This window comes from Onychostoma macrolepis, chromosome 10 (assembly GCF_012432095.1).
Source record: "Onychostoma macrolepis isolate SWU-2019 chromosome 10, ASM1243209v1, whole genome shotgun sequence".
Taxonomy (NCBI): domain Eukaryota; kingdom Metazoa; phylum Chordata; class Actinopteri; order Cypriniformes; family Cyprinidae; genus Onychostoma; species Onychostoma macrolepis.
Window position 1 is genome coordinate 9998356 of NC_081164.1, and position 26247 is coordinate 10024602.

General features: G+C 39.1%; 1 protein-coding gene across 2 annotated transcripts in view; it reads left to right on the forward strand.

Moving 5' to 3' along the window:
- The window catches only part of alcama (activated leukocyte cell adhesion molecule a), a 69411-nt gene that overhangs the window by 31652 nt on the left and 11512 nt on the right, over positions 1-26247 (forward strand). For both annotated transcript variants that reach the window (XM_058789640.1, XM_058789638.1), the window contains exons 2-7: positions 15896-16002; positions 16169-16388; positions 17311-17375; positions 22992-23079; positions 24217-24390; positions 26053-26177. In XM_058789640.1, coding sequence (XP_058645623.1) covers positions 15896-16002; positions 16169-16388; positions 17311-17375; positions 22992-23079; positions 24217-24390; positions 26053-26177 — 779 coding nt within the window. The remainder of the gene's footprint in view (positions 1-15895; positions 16003-16168; positions 16389-17310; positions 17376-22991; positions 23080-24216; positions 24391-26052; positions 26178-26247) is intronic.

Consider the following 26247-nt stretch of genomic DNA (forward strand, 5'->3'; position numbering starts at 1 on the left):
TAAATTAACCACTCATAACAGTCATTTGCAAATGAATCAGACTATGCTAGTTGCACACTATAGATTTGAATCACTAAAAGACTCATCTGCTCACACTTTTTTTGCCTGTGAGTGAACTTAATATAGAAATATGTGATCTCTATTACACGGACTCAATGCTGAAGACCAGAAATGTCTATTAAGAAAGGAAATAGGGTCAGTTTGGATATGACATCCTACGCAACTTTTCTCATCATCTGGATTCATTGTGGATGTATACCTTCTCTATTACCTTTGACACCTATTGGCATAATCCTGATGTCAGGGCTATTTGACTAGAATACATTTGAATAGCAAATATGGTGAATGGTAAGGAGTGCAAAGGTTCAGAACTTCCTTAAGCCTGGAAGAAACTTGCGTTCGGTGTACACAGAAGCAGAATGAATGCCCCCCTTGAGAGTGTTTTGGCATAGCAGAGTGGCCTCTGGATTAAAATGCTGGCCCATGCCTCAGTGCAGAGACAAACCTCCGCTATCAATGGGATTGAAATCTCTCAGTACAGACAGCACTGTAGCAGTGAGCACTGGGAGTGCCAGCATTGATCTAAAACACCCAACAGAGACACAGCAACAGACTGAGACGAGAGAGAGAGAAGAGGAGGAGAAGAAAAAGAAAGCTGGTTGTATGATGATGCTTATCCCTATGAGAGTCCAGAAGCCCCGTGGTTTCTTTCACAGCACATTCACTCCCTCGCACGCTGCCGTTCCTCTCCTCTTTTCTCTGTGTGTCCAATGAACAAAAACAACCCTTAATTCCAGCTCGACATATTCTTCTCCTTTCTTCCCCCACACGACCACGTCTGTCCCAACCCAGACCTGATACCCAAGGCAGCGTGACTGAAAAATGTTTGCATTGATTTCTTTCTGCATGGGAGTGGCTCTCTAGAGTCTGGTGCCCAAAGTTGCACAAGTGAATGTTATCACCGTACTCATAATTCTCAGAAATTGCATTGACTCCTATAATAGTCATTTGGCCCAGTTTGCTCAATTTGTCCTGTGATACAGCCCTCAAGGTTTTCCTATAGAAATTATGTAATCTACTTGAATTGAGTAAGTCTGTTTGGTTAGTTGAACGAGGCAGAAATTGCGTCTATCCTGCCAGATAAGCCCTTTCGGGTATGTGTTGCTGGCAGTGCGATTGAGAAACCGACTCTAACGTGGTTAGGGCAATTATAGTGTGTTTCTCGCCCTTTCACATCCATGTCGCTGTACCTCACACTCCCTGCCACCTGTTCAGTGAAGCACAAGCTGTGCATAGAGATGAACTGTCTCTCTCGGTGTGTCTTTTTCTTTTTCTTTGTCTCCCTCCATTGCCTATACATATCAGGCGTTACAGTCATATCCAGGTCGCATTCTATCAAAAAAATAAATAAATAAATCAAAGGACACAGAAAAAATGGCTGAAAAGCAAACTAAAGCTGTATGTATGGCCACACTTTCTTCCAAAATGTTTATTACTGTAATGCATTGTAATCTTTCACAGATTTTTCTCAGTGGTGATTCATTACTGTAATACAGTAAAGTGTGCATAAATTACGATTAAACTTTTACATAGAAATTTGTAAACATATATGAAAGCATTATGATAATGAGAATGTGGGGAGTATAATTTTTAAAGCTGTTAATTTTACAGGTTAATTTAAGTATGATTACTTATGAATAATGGAAAAACACTTAATGTGTTTGGACAAATATGATTACAAAAAAGAAGCCTGAAGTCAAAATTTATCCATTTTGTAATCATTGGTGGCCAATGGGTTTTAAAATAGAGGAGGAATATTAAATTATAGCAGTCTAGGGAAATGGAGGATTTAAAGGGCTTTTATACAGGAACAATAAATTACACATACATATATGCGCTATACAAGACAATATAAATATAATATAATTTCACTTACTTAGCACTTGAAGAAAAAACATTGATACATCGCCAGGGTTTGGACTTCAGCAATATTTTATGGTTTACATTGGTGACCAAAAAATCCACATTACGAAGATATGAAATTAATAAATGGGAATTTTAATAACAGTTAATTGCTCTTTTCTCATTTTCCTTTTCAAAATTTCACCGTGCCTTATTTGCTTCCCCTGACAAGCTCCCACTATTTATAATACCTATTCAGAGCTTTAATCTGCTACATTAAGGTTTTTAAATTATTGTTATGTGGGGGCTCCTTGTTATTACTTTTATTAATTAGCATATCATATAATTATTCAATAAAAAGTTTATTTTCCTTATATTGATATTGTATTGAAATATGTACCAATAATAAATACCTCTGAATGTTTTTGGCGGGTTTTGTGAGATTCAGTCCAATAGACGCCCATGGTGTTACAAGCCCTATCGTGTAGCATACCACGTTTAACCGTGTCACGATCCTGGAATGTTTGGAAGCAGCAGACACTTCTCCCAGCAGTTAAAAATTCACATAGTTATGAAAAGTGTCCTTGCAATGCACCGACAAAGGGCCATATCCTTACCTCACCTCAATGCCTCAGGCTATGTCTGTGTGCCTAGAAAATAAGCAGCATACTCGCAAAAGAAGCCCCTGCCTTAATAATAGCGACACGTATTCCTGTTCCAGTCTCAAACTCTCGACCTTCACTTCAGTGCATACTGATGTCTATTATAAGAGGTCTGGTCAGACACACGTAGGTCTCCATGGTCCTCTGCAGGGGCTTGCATTTGTTTAAGTGGGTTGTTGAGTCAGTCTACCGGCAAAGTGCAGCTTTAAAGGTGAGAATAGCACGCTGCCCTGTAGAAGACGGCTTTGGCTTGCTTTGCTAATCACTCAGCGGGGAATGCTCATAGAACGAATTGCGTTCACTGTTACTTCTATTTATTTGTATGCATGCATGCATTGTTTTGCTGCCCGATTCACTAAAGAAATTATGTAAATCGTATGACAACAAAAATCTGTTGAACGCAATTAGCATGGTGCAATTCCCTGTCTTACGAGTCCTGATTCGATTTCACAAGCTTTTGATTTGATTTCGATTTCTGATTCATTTAGCTTATATATGGGGGGAAAAGAATCTCTCTCTGCAACCTCTGTAAACAAACAGTGGTAGTGTTTCAGACTGCTTTAAATCAGTTTATGATTCATTTGGTGGTGAACCACACTAATTGTGCTGTATGTTTTTGATTCACTAAAAAGAACTGTTTCATAAGAGTCAATCAGACTACACTGGTTCTATGATTGGTTTTTGCATGCAGTCATGAGGATAACTTAACAGAAAGACATTTCTTGCAATTATTTTGTCTTTTTATTGCATCAAAAAAAAAAAAAAAAGACCGCCTACTCATATTCAACTGAGGTAACATGATTTTAACATGACTTTTGTCAAATCGCTGAAGATTCAGCAGTGGAGGAGTGCTGGAATCAGCTCTTTAATGCCCTCTTTAAAGTGCACTCATCAATTTTGCACCTCTGATGTGCCAGATTTAAACCCTCATTTGATGAGCTTTTGATGAATAAGTGCTGCCATGATCAATAGAAAGTTTACATAAGCATCTCTTTGTAATTTAATTCAGTTTTCTGCTTACTTTTCGCCTTGCAAATAGCTGGAAAGAATGAAAATTACCTGAATTAAATACGACACTGCACTTTTTCTGCACATTTAGCAACTGTTTAAACTGGATTGCAGTTGTTTAGCAACTAAGATGCTTTTGTTGTGGCAAAAACTGTTGCTCCACAACAGTTTAGCGAATTCTCCCTTGGTGCAACAGACCAAAAAGGCTGGAGAGAGAGAGAGAGAGACAGAGGTTGTGCATGGATGAGGCAGCTATCCTCTGAGAGTTTCTGCTCTTCATTTCATCAAGTCAATTATTTCAGCACTCCAGGCTCTGTGCCCGCCCGCTCCTGAAAGACTGGGCCATGGATGGGTCAATTAGCCTGCATGCTCCACCAGAGGCCCTCTACAAGGAGCAGGATGAGAAAAAAAGATGCTCTGATTTCTTCGCCTGCCTTAGGTGTAATGAAGACTTCCCTAATAAAGACACTGCCCTTGACTGAGCCACACACTTGCGGCATACCTACTGTTTGCTTCTGAGCACGTAGTCACGTCGGCGTGTGTTTGTGTGCTTCATTACTCTGCGTGTGCCGGCTGTCTTAATCAATTACTTCTCGCTTGTTAACAGCACTGGGGACCAGATTCAGTGGGCGAAGAGCATTGATCCCCAGTTCGCATTTGCATCACGAGTGGGTTGTTCTCGTTCTTGTCCAGACTGCTATCTGCAAACTTCTCTGGATCAGCTCATTAACCGATCTCTTACTTTCTCGCCCAATGTTCAGACACGGCGTGATGGACGGGAACTCTTTTAGTGCATAGTTGTACATTGCTATTAGAGTGTCTCCATCCACAGGAAGCCCATCAGAGTCTTAATCTCTCTCCCTACTTCCCTCATTATTATTTCATGTGGTTTGTCAGAAACGAGAGGTATTATGTTGACAGCGTGATGGTTTAGCCGCTAATGGAAGGGCTTGTTGAAAATGCCGACTCAAGTTAATAGTATGGATGTAACTGTGCCAAAAGCAGATTTCCTCTTGTCAGTACGGGATGAAGTCGTTTTAGATGGTGTTTATTAGACCGCTTTAGGCGATGTTCCTCCTCAGCAAATGTCATTAACGGCCGTCTTGCGCTATTCGTGGAGGAAGGCCAATTATCGCTGTGTGCCGTGATCCTTGAACGTGTGTTTTTCCATATGTCTTAATGAAAACAGTACACACAGGCACTGTGCGGTGGTCGATTCAACTCTTATGGGGTTGCAAATTTATTGGAACATAATCAAACACACATCTACTGCTTCCAGAGAACTGGCCCTGATCCTGAATGGGCTTTGCTTTGCTTTGGTCCTCAGAGCAAATATTTGCTCATTTCTCAGAGGAAAGTCACAGAGCTATCCCCTGCTGAAAAGATATTGCAGGTTTGCTGCTGTTGCCACCAGACTTCTTAACTAGCTTAACCAGTCTCATGATCAACCAGTTTCACCAGAAGGAAAGACAGGTAAACCAGCACTAACCAACATGAACCAATTCTAGAAAGTCTTCACAAGTTGAAAAAGGGTTTCAGTTAATGCATACTTGATTCATTGCAACCATTCAGAACTCCCTAGAAACCATGCAAAACACTCTTTCTGGAAAATATAGTTTAAGCTGGTAACTTAGTACTGGTTTTTTATCTGTTCTTATGCAGTCTTTAGTTGTGCAAGCTGGGGGTTGGTCCAAGATTGGAACAGCTAGAAATATACAGTATTTCTACCATATTTCACAACATAGTTACCATGGATTTGCTATCCACCATGGATGGATTTGCCAGCAGGGAAATCATCTCAGTAGCTAATATCATATGGCTAATTTGTTGAGAGAGACTCAGTTCATCTCAGTTCAAACATCTCTGTAGCTGCACTGCAGTCTTCAGGGCCGACGGATCCTAGTTGAAGTCCAAACATTAAAAGGGAAGTGGGAGAGAGGATGAGAGAGTAAAGGGAGTTGAACAAATAGCCCCTTTGACAATGCTCTTTCCCTGCACTGTAATTGCTGTCGCCCATCAGAAAGATGATTACATCCACGCCTATCTAATGCTAACACTCTCCTGACACAGCTCGCTAAACCAGCTGCTTTATGCATGACCATCGCTGTCAGTGTACCGTTGACTACAAAGAGCACTACCGCTTAATGCCATTTTAGAGATAGAATAATGGCTAGCTTAACAAAATAGTGAGGAATGAGGTTAAAAAAGAAAGAAAAAAAACAGACAAAAGCATGTTTCCAGTCAAAGTAAAGTGGTAATTGTCAGCTTTTTTACTTGTTAGATGGGCGACCATTGAATTGGCAATGACTCTTTTTTTTTTTTTGGGTGTGCAGATGCACTGGACAAATCCCTCAATTAAACTGAACAAACTACCATTTGCTGATGAGACAGATGGTAGCGCGAACCTGGACTGATGTTTTGTATTGATGGGCATATGGTTTACAGAGGGACAGGGTACCTTTCTGATTAGGGTACCGTATTTAATAAAGATGCACCAAAAAGAGAGATTATCTTTGCCTCGGAATATTGAGGACTATACGCCAAACCTGATATTGCCAAGTGCAACGTGTTCCTGGGTCAACATCTTTGTTGACCCTGGAACAACATTGTGATTAACCAATCAGATTTCAAGAACCAGTTTATAATTTTTGTGAAGTTTAGGATTATAATCAGTGTTTGGTGCTTGTACATCAGTGTAATTCATCTATCAGTTCCTCAGATTTTAGGGATTACTCATGGGTAAGGTTAGGTTTAGGTGTAGGAATATGGTTAAGATTATATTTTTGGATTAAAATGTTGTTCCAGGGTCAACAAAATATGTTGACCCAGGAACACGTGCACTTGGCAATATCAGGTTGTGCGGACTATACAGTGTGTATATATATATATATATATATATATATATATATATATATATATATATATATATATATATATATATATATATATAGTCCTCAATATTTCGGGCAAAAATAATGTAGCGGGATGCGCAGAGTCGATCAAATCACAAGGACCTGCTATTACTGTGTGATTTTTCCTCTGAATAATGTTTACCTGCGTGAAAAAAAAAAACATGGATTCTTTTGTCGGCTAATATCACCATAATTTTCATGTGGATCCATGGCTCTGGGCAGGCAGAAATATTTGATTTAGAAGATGAACAGACTAACATTAGAAGAGATGAAAGCACCTTGCCAATGCAAACACTGTTTTATTAGCGCTGGTGCTCAGAGGCCCTTAGCTGCTAGATCAGGCTCAACACGCTATAGGCACTGAATTCTCAATCATGAACTTTCTGCAGAACTTCTTAAATTGTAAATTTTCTTCGAGAAGTGGGGTTGGGTTTGCTGTAGGTTTGTTATGTCTGGCTGTGGAGGCTGTTTATAATGAGGGATCAGTAATAATATATTTATTCGAGCTTCAGGTCAAACCTGCGGACTACCTCTTGGTCTCTCTCACGTGTCTCTCCATGTGTAGTAATGTGCCTCGCTCGCAATTATTGAGACTTTAGGAGTATACTGATGTTAATTACGGTCTTCTTTACATTCAGATCACTGAGCTCATCCCTATTCCACTTCTCTCTTCTTTATATGTTTAAAAAATGTATGTCTGCAGGTAAGCATGATTATATGCAGCAGATGGTTATTATGTTGCATTATATTGGATTATATGCTGTGCATGTCTTCATTGCCTAAGTTTATGCTTAGACCAATCGTCACGCATGCACAATGAAGCATCTATGATTTCTGCAAATATAATTTAGCCTGTGTGTGTATACTGTATGTATATAATAAGACTCTGTTCTAGCTGTGTCTAGTTCTTCAGGCATAAAGTAGATTTAGGCAGTGTGGATCCGGGTATCATTCAAGCTAACAGGGAGTCAATACCCAGCAGCCACGCCGGGTGATTCTGTACAGAAGCACATGCCCCGCATGTTTGCAGCTGGTGCGTTTGAGGGAATGCACGCCTAATGGAATTTCAACCAATTACTGGCTTTAGTCGGAGCTTCATTAATTCCATCAAATCACTGGTCTGGATGCATTTCATTCACTTTCCTTTAATTAGACAGGCCTTAAATCAATTAGAGTCTAGGGCTGGCAGCAAAACACCACAATAGCACCTTTCTGCAGGTTTTTATAGATTAGGAACTGCTGAAAATACTTCCCTAGGGATGCCTCAAAACCTTTATACAACAAACAACATTACTTTTACATTAAATGCACGTCATTATTGAACAAAAGCTACTTTAATATGGGAATATCTGATGTTCTGAAACAAAGTCTGATGTTAGTAAAACCTACAGTGGATCAATTTAAATAAAAAATAAATAAGTTGGCAGTGTACAAAATCTACTGCATTGCAGTGGGTCTTTCTGGTCAAATGATCAAAAGTCAGAATTAGTCATTACGAAAGTGTTAACTCAGCACAGTTTTACCTTTTTCCCACAGGTGGAGGCACAGCAATCCAGGATAATGCCTCCAGATACATTTCGATTGGTATTTTACTGCTAATACAGCAGTAATTAGAAGAGATGGGCAGGAGCTCCAGAGTGCTTGAGTGAAATTACAGCAATGATCAATAATGAAAACGCATTAATTTTGACTTTTAAAAAAAAAAAAGTCCAGATGCCATATGCAAACGTACAAAATGGACTGTCATTTTTAAGTTTCTGATTTATTAGGGTGGCATTTTGGAAGGTACCTTGCAGTCCAAGTGTTTGAGAAGGGTGGCAACTGGCATCGCACATTGAAACAGTCAGCTTAATCCAGAATAAGATTCTTAATTAAATTCAGTTGTATAGTGTTTTTAAAAGTTTTACACATTGCTGCCAAGGAGCTTTATGAAATGAAAAAAAAAGATAAAAAGAAAAGAAAATGATAACAACCCCCAAGTGAGAAAGCCACAGGCAACAATGGCAAGAACAAAATCCCTAGGATGTTTAAGTAGATGAGGAAGCAATTTTAGCTGTAATTTTCAGTCAGAGCAGCAACGGTGTTCAACATTGTGTTTTCATTGTGTGCAATATACAATATTAAAATTCAACGTATTCAATCCAAAAAACATAAGACGACGACATTTGAATTTGATTTTTTTTCTTTAAATATATGATCTGACACATCTGTACATGAACCAGCAATTAAAAATACAGCTCCATCTCCGAACCCCCTTAATATTACATATCTCAAATGGACCAAAATGCACTTGCCTATTTTGGTGAGTGTGTGTTGTTTTGGAGTGCGTGTTGAAAAATCGGTGGTTGCCAAATTCAGGTGCATGTGATCATTACCAGTTTACCATGCTCTGATCTTTCGCCAGCATGAAGTCAACCCAGGTCTCTCCAGACAGACTGAAGAACTGTAGCGTAAAGCTCTAGATTTATAGGACATTTTAGAATCACAGGAGCATATCTGACGTCAACGCATTCTGACGGTTGGCAGAGAACGGTGGAACCGTCGAGTCGTATACGACGTGGCTTTATGCCCAGCAGGTTTTAAATTAAGGAGAATGTTGAAGTTATGAGGCGGTGCCAAAAGCTCTTTCGACGGTCTGTTTGAGCGCAAGCAGAGTAAGATAAACACTGAGTGCTTGTGAGAAGCTCCTTCAATCTGCTCTCGTGTTTAGCCGCTAATATGTTTGGGTTTGATCATGGGCACGGCAGGCGCCGTTTGATGAATCGCTGGCTGCAGAGCGAAGCGGAGAAGGCATTGATTTCCCCAGTGCCAGTTCTTTTACCTCCCTCTCTCCTAGCATTGCTGCTCTCTGTGAGGGGTTTCGAAATCCATGGAGCTGATTTAGAGGAACCGGAGAGCACAGAGTATTCCAGCTGTCAAGATCTAGTGCCGAGATCGGCGGTCTGAGTTAATTAGCGTTGTCACAATACCAGAATTTCTATAGTTAATGCCAGTGAAATTTAACAATAATCAACTCCAATTTTAATACAACACCAAAAACGTATACGCTAATGGACGCATTTGACCTTTATTTAAAAGGTATAAATGCTGTACATTACTGTTAAGAAGTCTGGAGTCAGCAAGATTTTTTTTAAAGATATTATCACTTGTATTCAGCAAGGACACATTAAATTAATCAAAAGATAGAGTGAAGACTTTCATAATGTTACAAAAGATTTCGATTTCAAATAACTGCTGTTCTTTTTAACTTTCTGTTCATCAAATAATCCTGAAAAAAAAAAAAAAGGCTTTGCCATCATAGCAATAAATTATATTTTAAAACAGTACAACAGAATCAAATAAAATAAAAACAGTTATTTTAATATGTAATCGTATTTCACAATAATACTATTTTTACTGTATTTTCTAATCAACTAATGCAGGTATACTGGTACCATGTCAGTCAATATTAGAGTTATTGGTCAATAACTCCAGTTTTTTTACTCACAATACCTGAATTCACTTGTAGCATTTAAAACTGTTTTAATTTTGTGGACTTTATTTTTAGTTTATTTAGACAAAATAATATTTATCTTAATGTCAGCCGTAATATAAATATGATTACCGACTGATCATATTGTAAATTTAATACATTATTTAATTCAAGTAAACATCAAATAATAAAGAACAAACAATACATTGTTAGCAGTGAATGGTTTCTCTTGTCAGATCTCTTTAGACTGAAGCAGAAGGCCTCTTGTTCACCATGGGAATGAAAACGGCATTTATTTGGGTGAATTTGTTTTAACAAAAGCAAAGAGAACAAAACATCTGAATAACATTGCCAGGAATAAGGCTAAATTCTGCTGTGAAATTACCCAGTGGGAGCAAGTTGACCCTGAGGACAGTACGAATGCTCAGCGAATATTAGCACTATTAGTTTGGTGAGCACAATAAAAGCACTTCAGACTCAGTGAATCATCTCTCCCGCTCCTGATGCTGCCCAAAGCACTTGCACTGGCTAAAGCTCATTCTCTTAGAATAAAAAGGATGCAGAAAACGCTTTTTATGTCCACACCAAATACTATAAACAAGTATTAGGTTTTGTTGACGTCGGGATTGCCCATGCATATGCATTTATGTGAGTTCAAACATCTTCAATATTATCTCAGCAACATTGCATTCTGCAAAATAGGAAATGTTTTTGAAGAGATTGGCCTATTCTTTTTTTGGCCCAATGTCCCAGTGAGACATGTTTTGGGATGAAATCGTTTTCCTGCAGAGAGTTTTGATTCGAAGTCCAATCGCTCAGCTTTGAGGCTTGATAATTCTGACAGAAAACAAATTCTCCTTGTTGGTTTGGTTTTGTTCGCCCAGCTGTAGCTAAAGCTGTGTAATACTGGGTTTCCACTCCTTTTAACCAATGAATTTGTGACTTTTCTAAAAATATTATTTTATACAGGCACTGCTGTTCAAAAGTTTGGAATCAGTAAGATTTTAAGTAAGAGTCTCTTATGCTCATTAAGGCTGTATTTACTTGATCAAAAATACAGAAAATTACTAACAATATTAATAACACAAGTCTTTACTATATTTTTATCAATTTAACACATCCTTGCTGAATAAAAGTAATTTCTTTAAAAAAAAAAAAAAAAAAGAAAGAAAAATGACTGACCCCAAAATTTTGAATAGTATATTGGAACACACAATTTCTATTTTGAATAAACACTGTTCTTTTTAACTTTTTATTTATCAAAGAATCCTGAAAAAAAGTATCACAGGTTCCAAAAAATATTAAGAAGCGCAACGTTGACTATAAATCATCTTATTAGAATGATTTCTGAAGGATCCTGTGACACTAAAGACTGGAGTAATGATGCTGAAAATTCAGCTTTGTTTCACTGGAATAAATTATATTTTAAAGTATATTAAAATAGAAAACTTATTTTAAATTACAATAATATTTCACAAAATTATACAGTTTTTGGAGTATAAGAAACTTATTTAAAAAAACATTAAAAATCTTACTGATGGCAGTGTATTTTATAAAAGCAATTTATAGCCATTAAAATATTTTATAATTCAGCATAAATAAAAAAAAAATTTTTTTAAAAAGTACATTTTGTTTTAATATTAATTTAATTACCATGAGTTTTGCAGATCTGGAAATCATGCTTTTAAAATTCCCTAGTATTTCCAGATTTTCCATGACTGTGGGAACCCAGCTTGATCTAACAGTGAACAAATAGATGTGGTCATCACAAGTTGTTTAAATAAGGTTGCAATCGGTTGTGAGACACTTCTGAAATCCGTCAGATGTGTTCTGTCTGATTTCACTTCAAATAGCTCTTGTCTCTGATGTTCTGTCTCTTAATGTTCATATTTTAACACTTTTCCCTCATTATGCAGAGACACAAGAGACTTTTTGACACGTTTTAGCATTTGAGTGCCTCGTGCATTAGAATGATTTAGGTTACGTTTTGCAAATGTTTTTATATAATATCTCATGCTGTTCTGACGTTACTTACAAATGCACTGTGAGGTCTTAGTTTAGCATTATTGGCTGGTCTGCAGTTCTTAAAGTTGTTCTTGTTTTTTTAAAAGCAGGTCTATTTTTACATTGACACAAACTTAAAAGCCCAATGCTTGTTTTCGAACACTTTTAAAAAAAAAAAAAAAAATTGTGAGACAACACTAGCCAGAGACTGAATGTAATTATGTGTATGGCTGTACTACACTAACTGCAGTTTTACAATTTAAGCACAGAACAAAAACTGATTAGTTGTTATTGGACAACTAGTTGACCGTTGTGACTCAGCCCTACTTTCACAATTACTGCCTTGTTGCAAAGAAAATTACACCTATTTTTAGGACCAAAAACATTTTTTTACACAATCACATTATTTGCATGACAATTAAACATGTTCCTTTATTAAAGTTCTCATTACTGTAAAAACTCCCATACTCAATACTAACATTAAAAAAAAAAAAAAAACATTTGTGCATGTAATACCAAAATAACAATCATCATGTCTCACAAAATTATTTGTTACAAGCATAAAATTAATTTAGTACAATAAATAGTACCACTATATAAAAATATTTCATTAAGTTTCTCAATATCCAGGATGATTCTTCTATCCAAAACACAAAAGCCATGGTAAATTTTATTTCCATTGCAAACCAAAATAGAAACCGTAAGTATTTTAACACATGCTGTCTGTTAACCAGATTCCTTTTTTTTTTTTTTAACTGAATGAAATGCCCAGGCCCTCACAGAAACCGACTCACTTCCTGACTAAAAATTCATTGCATTAACATGATTGCCGTATGCAGCACATTTACCTAGTTTGTTGCAAGATAATAATATCCAGCTGAAGACACCATCACAATCAACTTAAAACATGAACATAACATAGCCTGAACAAACACAGTGCATCTAAATGGAGTAGCCTGCTACATAGCTGAATTGCTAATAATAAACAGCCTTACCTTTCATTGCTGTAGACTTGAGTTACACATCCTATGTGATTTGACATCTTTCTCGAGCCACTTTTCCACTTTCAAAACCATTGTAGCAGCTCCAGACTGATATTCCAGGACACTGTTTACCTTTTACTTACAGGGTTTTCTCAACAGAGCCCCACTTTCAATTTCAAAATGGCCGCTGTGTGAAATCAGAGAAGCATGGGAAGGAATGTGAAATATAATTATAAAACACTTTCTTTTGATTTTGGGATGAAATATGACTTATTTTGCTGAAGAAAAAAGTTTCATCCAGCTAAAGCTAGTTTGATGGTTTTAGCTGGTTTAAGCTGCCTTTAGATGGCCTAGCAAATCCAGCAAATCAGACCAGGTTGAGAGACCAGCTTACACCAGCAAACCAGTTTTGGCTAGTTTAAGTTGTTTCTTTCAGCCGTGCAATCATGTTTTGACAGGTTTCAGGATTAGAAAAAAAACCTTTCCTATCTACATCTCCCTCTTTTCTTGACTTTATTTACTGTGAGGATCTTCCAGCAGATTGCCTGTTGTCATGGTGCTATCCAACCTGTGCAGGTATCATGTGTCTGTGTGCTCCTGGTGTATTTTAGCACCGGTCCTGTGTGCTGTCCAAACAATCAGTAGTCTTTAGACGCATTTAGAACCCTCTATGTACACATTGCTGTCCACACCTGTCCTTTTCGGCTGTCATCCTCTCAGTTCTTCTAGAGAATTTATTTTTAGCTCAGAGCTTTTAGCAAAAAAGTGTCTCTCTTCTGTCATTTATCAGAACCTGTTGAGAGTGCCAGACTGCTAAGCCATATTAAAGGAATAGTTCAACCAAAAATTTATATTCTGTCATCATTTACTCAACCTCATTTCTTTTCAAACCCATATGCTGTTTTTTTTCCCTTTGAACACAAAAGGGGAATTTTGAAGTAGCCATTTTCCATTAAGTTAATAGCAAAGATGTCTTGTCAAGCCTCAAAAAGGGCAAAAAAAAGTATGAAAGCCTGTTTCTGTGTCAGAGACCAAAAATAAATAAATAAATAAATTTTAACGCATGTGATTTTTTTAAAATTGCGACTTTGTATCATATGCGACTTCGTTAGATAAACTGCAACTTTTTATCTCACAATTACAAACTTTAATCTCAATTGCAGCTTTATTTCGTATAATGAGGCTTTATTATGTACAATGTGACTTTATATTGCATGATTCTAGCTGTTTATTGTAAAACTGCAACTTCATATCTGACAACTGCAACTTTTTTTTCATAATTGCAAATTTATATTGTACAATGTGACTGTATTACATGATTGTAACTTTATATTGCACATTGAGGCTACATATGTCATTTTATATTATATAATTGCAACTTTTTATCTCACAATGCAACTTTATATTGCATGATCGCAACTTTATTCCACACATTTATTTCACACTTTATATTGTGAAATTGCAATTTTATATTTCACACAACTTTATATTGTACAATAACACTTTATCACAATTACATTTTACAATTTCTGCTTTATATGGCACTTTATATTCTTATTTTCAACTTGCTACAATTACCTGTGTAATTTTTTACTCTGTGGTGAGGGGGGAAAAAACAATAAAATTCTCATTTTGTGTTCAACAGAAAACAATTATTGCCAGCCCACAGGTTTGGAAAAACATTTTTTGGGGGAAATATTACTTTAGCCAACACATCGGCCATTGTGTGCAAATTGATTGCTTGTTTAATGCCAGTATTCCTGTATCTAGTGGCAGATTGGAAAGCACTGTGAAATGTAGTTTCTGTGCAGATTAGTCCATATTCAGTTGTTCAAAATGACCTATTCTGCTGAATTGTTGTGTATGTGTTTTCTAGCGTGTATCTATATCACTGATGTTGTTTCTGCTTATCAGCTCTTTTATCCTCTGCAGTGCAGCCACTCGGTCAATATTAAAACTGCTATCACAATGAAAAGTTGCGAAAATGGGGAACGATTGCCCTGGAGGCAAGGCTGACTGCGTGCGGAAGAGAGGTTGCCTGCAGCTCTCGTCTTCGGGTTGACCAGAATTTGAACCTTCGTTGTTCAGACTCTTTGATTAGTCTCTCTTGGAGACGGGGCGCTGATGGAAGTGGGCGGATCGTGAAGTCCCTTCAGCCCTGACCTTTCAACCCCCTATACTGCTTTACCTAAATCCATCGTGCCACTGAACATGGGGCCTCATTGCCATGACAACCTCACCAGGCATTAATAAAGGGCCCTGCAACCTTTAAGTACTAAGTTTTGCTCAACACTCTGTGAAATCAATTCATACACCATTCAGACTGTTATTGCACAAACACCATCTCGTTTCACAATGCCAACCGTTTCTGCGCTTCAGTCTATGATCGACTGTTGCTGATTGTCAGCGCTTATCTGCGCAAGACAGTAGGATGTTTATGGCGTTCATCGGCACAAGTGAAAAACAGCACTGTCGTGTCGGCAACAGAATGATGCAGTGCAATCTATCATTTCAGATGACAATATTCAACTTCCACGTCTGTCATTTCATTCCGTGCCTAAACGCACACGCTAATGCACAGACAATTACGAATACGTGCACTTCCCATGAGAGAATTCCAGACTGGTTATGTGTTGAAAAACCGCCGCATGAACATAATTCTTTGGTGCTGTTGCGTTGAGTCGTGCCTTTTGTGCTTTCAGAATCTGTGAACACGTCTAATTTAAAATTAAGATGCATAACGTGCACATTGGGAATAATCAAAACAAGACCTCAGCTGCCTATCCTCCCTCCCATTTCTTGTTGCTCTCTTTCGGAGTTGAGATAATGCCCTGATGTTTGTGTACGCGTGCGTGTCGCATTTGACAGTAATTTCTGCCGATGCTTCACAGCCGCTCTGCTTGATACCAACCTGCCATCTCAAACAGGATGTTCTTGTCTTGTATTTTCCAGGGAGCTGTGTGGAGACGGTTATAGGTCTGTACGGTGAGACCATTGAAGTGCCATGCAACAATGGAACTAACAAGCCAGATGGCCTTATTTTCACCAAATGGAAATACGTGAGTGTTTCTCTGAGCATCTGGGCTGTTACTCTACCATGCTAGCCAGTCTGGGTAGCCAAGCACTATACAGCTGCTCTCATCCTCATATTGATTTCTAATTTAATCGTTATAGGTGCTAAATGTGTGTTTGTCGGTTTGCTAACGGCCCTGTTATCTCATTCAGGTGAAAGATGATGGCTCTCCCGGCGATCTTCTCGTGAAGCAGGCTCAGAAAGATGAGGCCACCGTATCCGCCACGGATGGCTACAAAAGTAGAGTTAGCATCGCCGCCAACTCCAGCCTCCTGATTGTCCAAGGCTCACTGGCCGACCAGAGAGTTTTCACCTGCATGGTGGTGTCTTTAACCAACTTAGAGGAATACTCTGTGGAAGTGAAAGTTCACAGTGAGTATTAATAAAACACACTCACGCACAACATATTAATAAATAAGAGCAAATCAGAGAGGAGAATAGGAAAAATCAAGCACAGCTTCAGTCTATGATGAAACCGAATGTAAGCGTCAGATCTCAAATTGGACTGGAAAGGGGGTGTAGAGATGTCAGATATGGGCGAGAATAACATGGGTGATCCACTTTTGTAGCCTTGATCTAGTTGCATGCTTTTAGATGGATACCAGAGAAATGATATTGGGATTGTGCACAGTGTTCCACCATAGATCAGAAAGATTGGCTGTGCTCGGGAATGGATTGTGCATACTAAGCAGTAAATACTGTATATGTGTGTATATATATATATATTTTTTTTTTTTTTACTTTTACACATTTTATAACTTTTAAAACTTTAAATTCAGTGAGTGGCATACAGTTATAATTTAGGAGGTAAATCCAGTTGTAATCCAATGTGTCAAAAAAAAAGAAAAGAAAAAAAAGTGAACTTTTGTCCAATCAAAAATGAGTCAGAGGTTTTCTAGTGCATTCATCACACTGGAAAAGGAGGGCCAAGTGGAGGGCATTACATTTTAGGATACAGCATTAGTCACAGTGTACTCAGGTTGTAACTATAATGGATATTTTGGCAAACAAAGTAGTGTCTGGGTAGTTGACAGTTCAAGCACTTTATGTATGTATAGACTTAGCATATATACTAAAACATTTTAAATATATACAAAACATATGTACTTTTATTGTCTTTGTAGAATCCATAGAAATTAAATGTCCAAGAAAACTAAAATCTAACTACCCACATTCAATGCATAGAAGCATTTTGTCAACAGCATTCATACTGTATACTGCTGTATGCACAGTATGCTGATATGCTTTATCAAACATACCTACATACTTTTTGATGTCTTATCTCTTATTTTAGAAAAACCATCAGCCCCTGTAATCAAAAACAATGCGAAAGAACTGGAAAACGGCAAACTGACGCAGGTGAGTCACTCTTTATACTCTTCCCTTTAAGACCCAGAGCTTCAGCTGCTGCTGTTGTTGTTGTCTCCCGTATCCAGTGTTTGCTCCAGTACACAAACCAGCCAGTGTACTAACAATGTGCAGGATCAAACCCTATGCCTTTGTTTTCATTACCCAGAATGCCTCTCCAGTAGTCTCAACATTGACACACACCTGCTGTTATCACAGTCAGAGGTGGCTCAAAGACAGCGCTAATGATACGGACATCAGCAAACGCGTCTGTTGGGCGTACACACCAGATTTAGGCAGTGCTCGAGCGATTGTCACCCACGGCTACACAGGAAACAACCACTTTTATGTTGTCTAAAGTTTGCATCTCAAAAGCAGGATGGCTGTAATATTATTCGGTTGCATGAGAACAGGAAGGAGCTTTGATTTGAGCTACTTGGAGCACATACAAGGCTTCCCACGCAGTCCTTATGACTGGTGTTTGTAAATGGAGCTGGGGGTCGTTATTTTTCATTTCCTCCCTCTATTGCTCTCTCTTTTTAATGTAGTTCAGAGGCGCTGGGATCTTAGAGTCTGGCTGAGGTGGAGGTGTGGGGTGGGGAAGGGAAGGCTGGGGTTGTGTACACAGCCTTATGGGTCTTTTTTTCCGTGGCCACCCACTGAGGTCTGTCGTGTTCAAAGTGCCGAGAAATACTTAGAGAAAGGGGAAGGGCATGGAAGAAAGAGCGCTTCCTCTGAATATAGAACATTTAATACAGTTGAAATGCAGGGTGGCTGAAGGTCTCTGGAAAGAGAAAATTAAAAAGAGAGGGGTGATTTTCAGTGATCATCGCAATAGTTATTATTGACAGGTGAAGGAGTGTCATATATTGCTGATCAAAACTGGTTCTTTAAAATGTTTTGGGATTTAAAGTATGAATTCTGAAGTCTGGATTGCAGAGATGTAGCTGTTCTGTACAGCCAGAGAAAATCATGTGAATAAGAAACATACCGTATGACTAGTGTAGTCTGTTTCTCCAACTAATGACTGTTATGACATGTTCCCTTTCGATATTCCACTTGTACTGTGTCTGTACGCTGTACAGACGCTGTATGGGAAAAACTCCTTTTTTCCTCTTCAACTGAAGCCTTTTCAATCACACAGTTAAACTGCACGTTCATTGGTTCGTGCAGTGCTATAGAGTGATTGACCCCGCCCTCTCGCCGCCGTCCTCTTCACGCAGCGCCAGACCCAGAACAGACGAGGAGCTCGTCCATGTGATGACGAAGGCTGTCAGTGAGTTCGGGCTCGAGTGGTCTCCGCCTGAGGAGCCGTCTCGCAGCAGGCTGGACGAGTGGTTTCTCCTGGGGCGCCAGCAAGCCCCCTGCCAACGCTCGTCCCCCTTCTTTCCCGAAGTCCACGACGAGCTCACTAAATCGCCCCCTACTCGTCTCGCATCCGACCTTCTGCTTCCTCCGCCCTCACCTCCGTTGACGGCGCTGAAGAGAAGGGATACGAGCACCTGCCCCCTCTGGATGAGTCCGTGGCCACGCATCTCTGCCCGCCCACAGCTATCGGATGGAAGGTGATAGCGGACAAAATAAAACGCATTCATTTTCAAAAAGAGAGCAAATATCCTCTTCTGCCTACCATAAGTATCCTGCCCTTATGTAGCCAGTCTTTAGAGCCTATTCAACATCTTGCCACGCGGGCCGAGGCCTGGCAGGCCATCCCCGTTGTGTCAGAGTGGGTAATGGCTACGATAAGACGAGGTTATTCACTCCAATCCGCTCGAAGACCACCACACTTCCGTGGTGTGGTCGCCACCACAGTGCGCAGCAAGGACGCTCAAGTCCTCCGTGCAGAGGTGATGAACCTTCTGGTAAAGGGAGCCATAGATATCGTGAATCCTGAATCACGCCCTGGTAAAAAGGTCGTTCAGAATGATGAGGACATTGAAACAGATCCTCTTGCAAATATGTCCAGGGGACTGGTTCATGTCACTGGATCTGAAAGACGCATACTTTCACATCCAGGTAGCCCCCCATCACAGACGATTCTTGAGATTCGCATTCGAAGGGGTGGCATATCAATACAAGGTCCTCCCGTTTGGGCTGTCCCTGGCTCCCCGCACTTTTACGCAATGCATGGATGCGGCTCTCTCCCTTCTGCGACAGATGGGAATCCGCATCCTCAACTACCTCGACGACTGGCTCATTCTGGCCCAGTCAGAGACAGTTTCAACATCGCACAAGACCCTCCTCCTCAGCCACTTAGATTGAGCATACTGTCACCTAGCCAACAAGTGTCGTTCCTGGGAACAGTTATCGACTCAGTGCAGATGACAGCAACTGTCTCAGCGGAACAAGCCATGACGATTCAGCGCCGCGCTGCCTCCTTCAAGGAAGGGACCGTCCAACCGCTCAAGGCTTTCCAGAAAATGCTGGGCCTTATGGCTCAGACCAATCTGCGCTCACTGAAAGCGACGCATGTGCCAGGCAAGATGAACCAAGGAGTGGACATGTTGTCAAGGAACGTCTCCTCAGAAGAATGGACGCTCCACCCGCTCGCGGTTCAGAAAATCTGGGAAGTCTTTGGCAGAGCTCGAGTAGACCTCTTCGCCTCCGAAGACAACTCTCATTGCCCAATCTATTTCACGAAGAGCACGGATGCCCTGGCCCACGAGTGGCCCAGCCTCCCGCTCTATGCATTCCCTCCAATCGCTCTGCTACCGCAGGTACTCAGACGAGTCAGGGAACAACGGCACAGGCTTCTTCTAATAGCCCCCCTCTGGAGGAACCAGCCATGGGAGTTATTCCAGCTGCTCGAAGCAGCCCTGTGGCCCATTCCCTTGAGACGGGACCTCCTCTCTCAAGCGAACGGCACGCTGTGGCATCCACGGCTCGAGTTATGGGCCCTGCATGTGTGGCCGCTCAACGGGAGCCTTTTGACCTCCCAGAGCGTGTCTTAAACACTATGGCAGAAGCTAGAGCCCTGTCTACCAGACGCCTCTACGCTCTGAAATGGTCTATTTTCTCGGCTTGGCGCTTAGATCTGGTTACCTCTGATGTATCAGTGGTTCTTTCGTTTCTGCAGGAGATGCTGGATAAACAGCGTTCCTCCTCCACCATCAAAGTTTACGTAGCAGCCATAGCGGCCTTCCATGCCCCTATTGCTGGCTGATCGGTGGGCAGGAATAGTGTGGTGGTCCAGTTTATACAAGGCGCCAGGAGAATTAACCCTGTTAATTGTTGTGAGGCGGCCGGCTGGTCCTCGCCGTCCACATTTGTAAGGTTTTACAACCTGGACATCCCCGCCTTGCAGGCCAGAGTCCTTTCTTATAGCACTGATTTTATAGCACTGCGTGATTGAAAAGGCTTCAGTTGAAGAGGAAAAAAGGAGTTTTTCCCATACAGCGTCTTACAGACGCAGTACTCGTTCCCATATCTCAGGGAACCGAGGTTACGTTAGTAACAGAGTAAGTTTTTTAGCATGTTTTTGACTAAACATCTCACTAGAAGAGCCAGTTCATAAGATATCACTCATTTAGTAATCAGACTGTAGTTGTCATGCTGTGTAGTTTGTTTTGCACTCGGATGAATTTTATAAAAAGGTTCTTTCAGTCAAAAAAAGCTGCCGAAAATTATTCATCACACTGTGTTTTTGATTGTCTAAAACAATTGACTCATATGAGTCATTCATTTGGTTGTGCTATGTAGACCATTTCATGAGCAAATAACTTGATTTTTCTATTTTTGTGAAGCAGAAACACACAATTCAACCAGAATAGTCTGATTCTCAAAAGAATTGCTCTTCTTTTCTATTCTTTTTGGTGGATCAAAAACACAGTGTGACTGGTGTAATCTGATTCAGGAGACATTTTTTGTGTGTGAATCAAAAACATATTAGGTGACTTGTGTAGTTTGAGTCTCGGATGAATAGTTGGCTCTTTTTAAGCAATCAAACCTAAACACTGAAACCAGTAGTCCAACCGATTCCTGAACTAATGGCTTACTGATTTAAGGCTCGTGAAACTGAAGGGTGGTTACTGACTGGTTGTTCATATGGCATCATGTAGTTAAAGATTTAAGATTATTATATGAGTTTATATAAGATTACATGTTTTGTCAGTAGTATATTATTAAAAATAATGAAATTAAATATATTATAACATAACGCATATACTCAAATTTTTGTTCGTTTAAATATATTTCTTATATTTTATTTATATATATTTTATTACATTTTTTATGTACGTTTTAATTTTTTATGTCACTAAGGCCAATGTTGAAATTATAGTAATGCCACATCTAAAATAACATTTTGCCAAATTAACAATTCTTGTGCCACAGACTTATTGTTAACTAAAACTGAAGTTGTTTTCTTTAATTGAAATAAAGCTAAAATAAAATAAAAAAAATATTAGATGAAAAACTTAAACAATAAATTGACAATTAAATGAAAAGTTTAAATTGAACTACTAAAATAAAATTTAAATGGAATTAAAAAATAAATTAAAGCTAAAAAAAAAAAATGACAATCACACTAAACTACTAAAACGTAATCTAAAATTAAAAAAACTGGAAATCAAAAAATAAAAGCTAATTCAAAAGAATAATAATAGTATATAAATAATGCTAAAATTGCAAGATTTTTTTCTAATTTTCTTTTTTCCAATTACTTTTCTTCCTCAAAATTACTAAAACGGTTTCTTTTAAAATAAAAGGTTTAATTGGTTGCTAAAACAATGCAGAAAGCATATATAAATAAATGATGCTATTAGCAGGTGGATTTCATTCTTAGTGAATCCCCAGAGAGTCCAGGAAGGAAAGTGCTTAGTCACAGCTGCTCTGTTCCACGGCTCAGTGGAAGCTACTGGCTTCAGGCAGCACTCTGCGCTTGAGAGGTGATGTATCATGGTCCGGCTCCCGAGGAGGGTCCGGTGTGTTATCGGAGATCGGAATCACGGTACGGCGATTTCCCCCACCCCATCTCTCCCTCGTTTGTGGTTCCTCTAAATCTTGAATTTCTCACGCCACCCTGAACACCTGAACTCATGCATCATCCTGCTGTCTGCTCTGCTCTCCTGCCATTATTACCCTTCTCTCTTTCTGCTGATCTCTCTATCCTGGGGCAGATAGCTTGTCAGCATGTGATCCTGTCAGCGTGTTATTAATGCAGAGCCTCTTCGGCCTCTGGCGGCGTTTTTACTCAACCAGAGAGAAGGAAAAGGCCGAGAGAAAGAAAGTGAGGGAATGAAAGACCTGTATCACAACTGTAGAGTTAAAACCCCACCTTTAGCTCAAACAGATGATGTCATTATATATATCAAGGTATCTTCCCCGCATGGGCTCCGGGACTTACCCACCAAAAGTGTAGCAGCAGTGGGATAAAAGTACCTTGAATACTTAGGTCATGGACCAACAGGGAAAGTCCCAAATTCACTCTTAAATTGTACTGAATGAAATGACACATCATGTGACAATCTAACGTGATACTATGTGTCACAAGTCTATAAATAGACGGGTAAGACGGGTGAAACCGAAAGTGTTTGAGTATCGCAGACTTGAACCTCATCCAAATTCATGTTGATGAGAGGTTGTGATAGTCACTAAAGCAGATGTGCTGTTTTTTTCTGTGTGTGTTAGTTGGGGGAATGTGTGGTGGAGAATGCCAACCCACCAGCAGATCTCATCTGGATGAAGAACAACCAGCCCCTAGTGGATGACGGCAAGAGTGAGTCCACATCAGAGTTATTCACTGAAAAAAAAAAACATTCAATCAAGTGCACTAAACACAAAAATCTGACATATAGGGCTTTGTAAGTCTGAATATATTAAAATAATTATAAAAGTGTATATCAGTTTGTAGCCAGTCATATTTTAAATTGTGCCATGAAAAATTGTGTGTTAGTTTTACAATTCACACTAGACCGATCACATTAATATAAATCATTAATTTGAATCAAAACAGGATCATTTATCTGTAATTTATGAGATTTAATTCCCTGTCACACCATGTATTTACCACAAAATAATGTTGAATTGTCATTTTAAATGACATAATGCCATTCATCAAATATTTAAATTTAACTTTTTATAGTGAAGTCATGTTCTCTCCTGAATGAGTTCAAACCCTTGATGGTAAAGAAACGAACATTTAAGAATATCCCAACATATCAATTTTTATGAATTTAGTTTCAGATGGCACTGTGTTTAAATTCTTGCAGAAGTTTTCTTAAAATCACTTTTCTGCAATGGAGAAGGCACTTGTTTCATAGAATGACTCAACAAGTATGTGTAATATTTCTGTCAAGTTATTACAATGAATGATGTGTTTCTACACTGGATGTGTGCGGCATGTTGCAACACAACAGAACAAAATATTGCGCATATTGTAAGCATATTGTAGCTGTCTACACTGCAAGCATGTCACGTTTTAATTGACAGATACCTGGTACCTGTTTTTGACATGCTGCAGAACTACTTCTGGCACTTATTTCCCTGTCTGTCTGAAATAAAGAACATTAATTTACAAAAAGCATGAACTGATTGCTATGGAATTTATTTGACACATTTTAATTTTCTCAGCTTGGACTGACTAGATTCTAACCATATGTATATGCAGATTGGTTATTCTAAAATAGCCCGCGTAATAAAGGAAATAAAGGAAACTTACCCCTTTAACTGTTGCTGAAGTCTGGAGCTCGCAGCTGATTGGTTTGTGGTTAGTGAACATTCTCACGGTGTTGACAGACTTAAGCTGTCGCTATGTGGTTTCAGGCACTTCCAGTGTAGACGAGGTGTGACAGTTTCTGTTTGCACCAGCTCTTATTACTGATGTGTTTATATGTGTGTTTGTGTGTGACTGCAGCGATCATAATTACATCTACTATCACCAAGGACCCAGTCACAGGACTGTCCAGTACTTCTTCCCGTCTGCAGTACACAGCCAGGAAAGAGGATGTAGAATCTCAATTCACCTGCACGGCAAAGCATGTAACGGGCCCAGACCAGGTTTCAGAAGCCGAGACCTTCCCAATTCATTGTAAGTAACTTAATTGCAGCTAAGTACATACTAAACAGTACTTTTCTGACACTACCATTGAAAAAAATTGTCGGAATCGCCCGTTGCACTTCGGGCGTCCCGAGTTGGAGTCACGGTTCGAGGATCTTTTCCGATCCTGCCCCTCCTCTCTCTTCTCCACTTTGCTTCCTGTCTCATATATTGTCCTACCCTAATAAAAAGGGGGAAAAAATAAAATAAAAATGGTCAGAAAGTTTTTTTTTTTTATGTTATACAAATAAGTCTTCAATGTTCACCAAGGCTGCAGTTATTTGATCAAAATACAGCAAAAACACAAAATTGTGAAAGATTTTTACTTTCTAATATAGATTTTCTATTTTAATATATTTTAAAATGTGATTTATTCCTGTGATGGCAAAGCTGAATTTTCAGCAGCCATTACTGCAGTCTTCAATGTCACATAATCCACAAATAAAAAGTCACAATGTCACAAATAATGAATAATAAATTTCTTATTATCAGTGTTCAAAACAGATCCTTTTAGTTTTTTAAGGATTCTTTGATGAATGAAAAGGAACAGCATTTCTTTGAAGTAGAAATCTTTTGTAACATAATAAATGTCTTTACTGTCACTATTGATCAATTTAATGTGTCCTTCATTTTTTCAACAGCAACAAAACAAACAAACAAACAAATAAATAAACTGATCCCAAACTTTTGAATAGTTTGTTTTATCATATTTTTATTAGTGATTATGATTATTTTGAAATTAATTGCAAATGTTTTTATCAAAGTGACTTAGAAATAGGAATATTACAAGCAATTTATAAGCCAAGAGCCAATAATTTTTAATGGCATATCTGTCTAAACAGAATCGGTGCATAAGAGTCTTGCATTTGTGCTTAATTGCGTGTTGTTTATTTTTGTTTTGTTTTGGTATTTACGTACAGTAGCAGTATGTGCCAGGATTTTATATCATCTTGTTTATAATTTGATGGTACCCAGTCCTTTAATATCATTAAATTAATGTACCACTGGACTTTACATGGCCACCTCTAGGAGCGGATCTGCCATATTAGCCCAGAGATGAAAACAAATTGGGTTGGTAGTCAAGCGCTGGGGCTTTGTCTCTTCTTGAGATAATGTTTTGATGTGACACATGCTGTGCCTAGCGCTTTGATGCTTTATTTGTTTGATTTTACAGCTGGTTTGAGGGATCCGTGTTCACTGGTGCCTGCGTATCTGTACATCACCTAGTACATGAAGCCATCTCATGAGTCCTGAACCTTGAATTGAAGGTCTCAGCTGGTAGCCAGGCTCAATTTGATGTTTTTTTCTAGGTCTTGTCAGGCATAATGCCAGTAACCAGGTCTGCGGTAGCATCTCTCTCTCTCTCTTATATGAATGCTGAGAGGTTTGTTCAGTGCCTCAGGGCGAAGATGTGATGTGAAATGCTGGGCGAGAAAACGAGGGCGAGAATGAGAGACTGCAAATGGTTGTGGAAATGAAGGCATTTAAGCCCCTTGGGGTCTGCAGAATGGCGCGATGTCTTAGAGAATGTTTTTTAAGTTGCTTGCTACATGTTGATATGGAAAGTCACACTGAATCCGTGCAATGACAGCCATCTTCCTCAGGCTCACTTCTATTCTCTCTAATGTTTGTTTTCTCTTTTTTCTCTTTAAGACCCTACTGAAAAGGTGAGTCTACAGGTTGTTTCTCAGAGCCCCATTAGGGAAGGTGATGATGTGACACTGAAATGCCAGGCGGATGGAAACCCCCCTCCTACCAGCTTCAGCTTCAACATTAAGGTGAGAGATTACCGGCCGTGTCCACAGCAACCACGCCGGTCTATCATCTCCAGGGTCCTGCTGTCTGCCC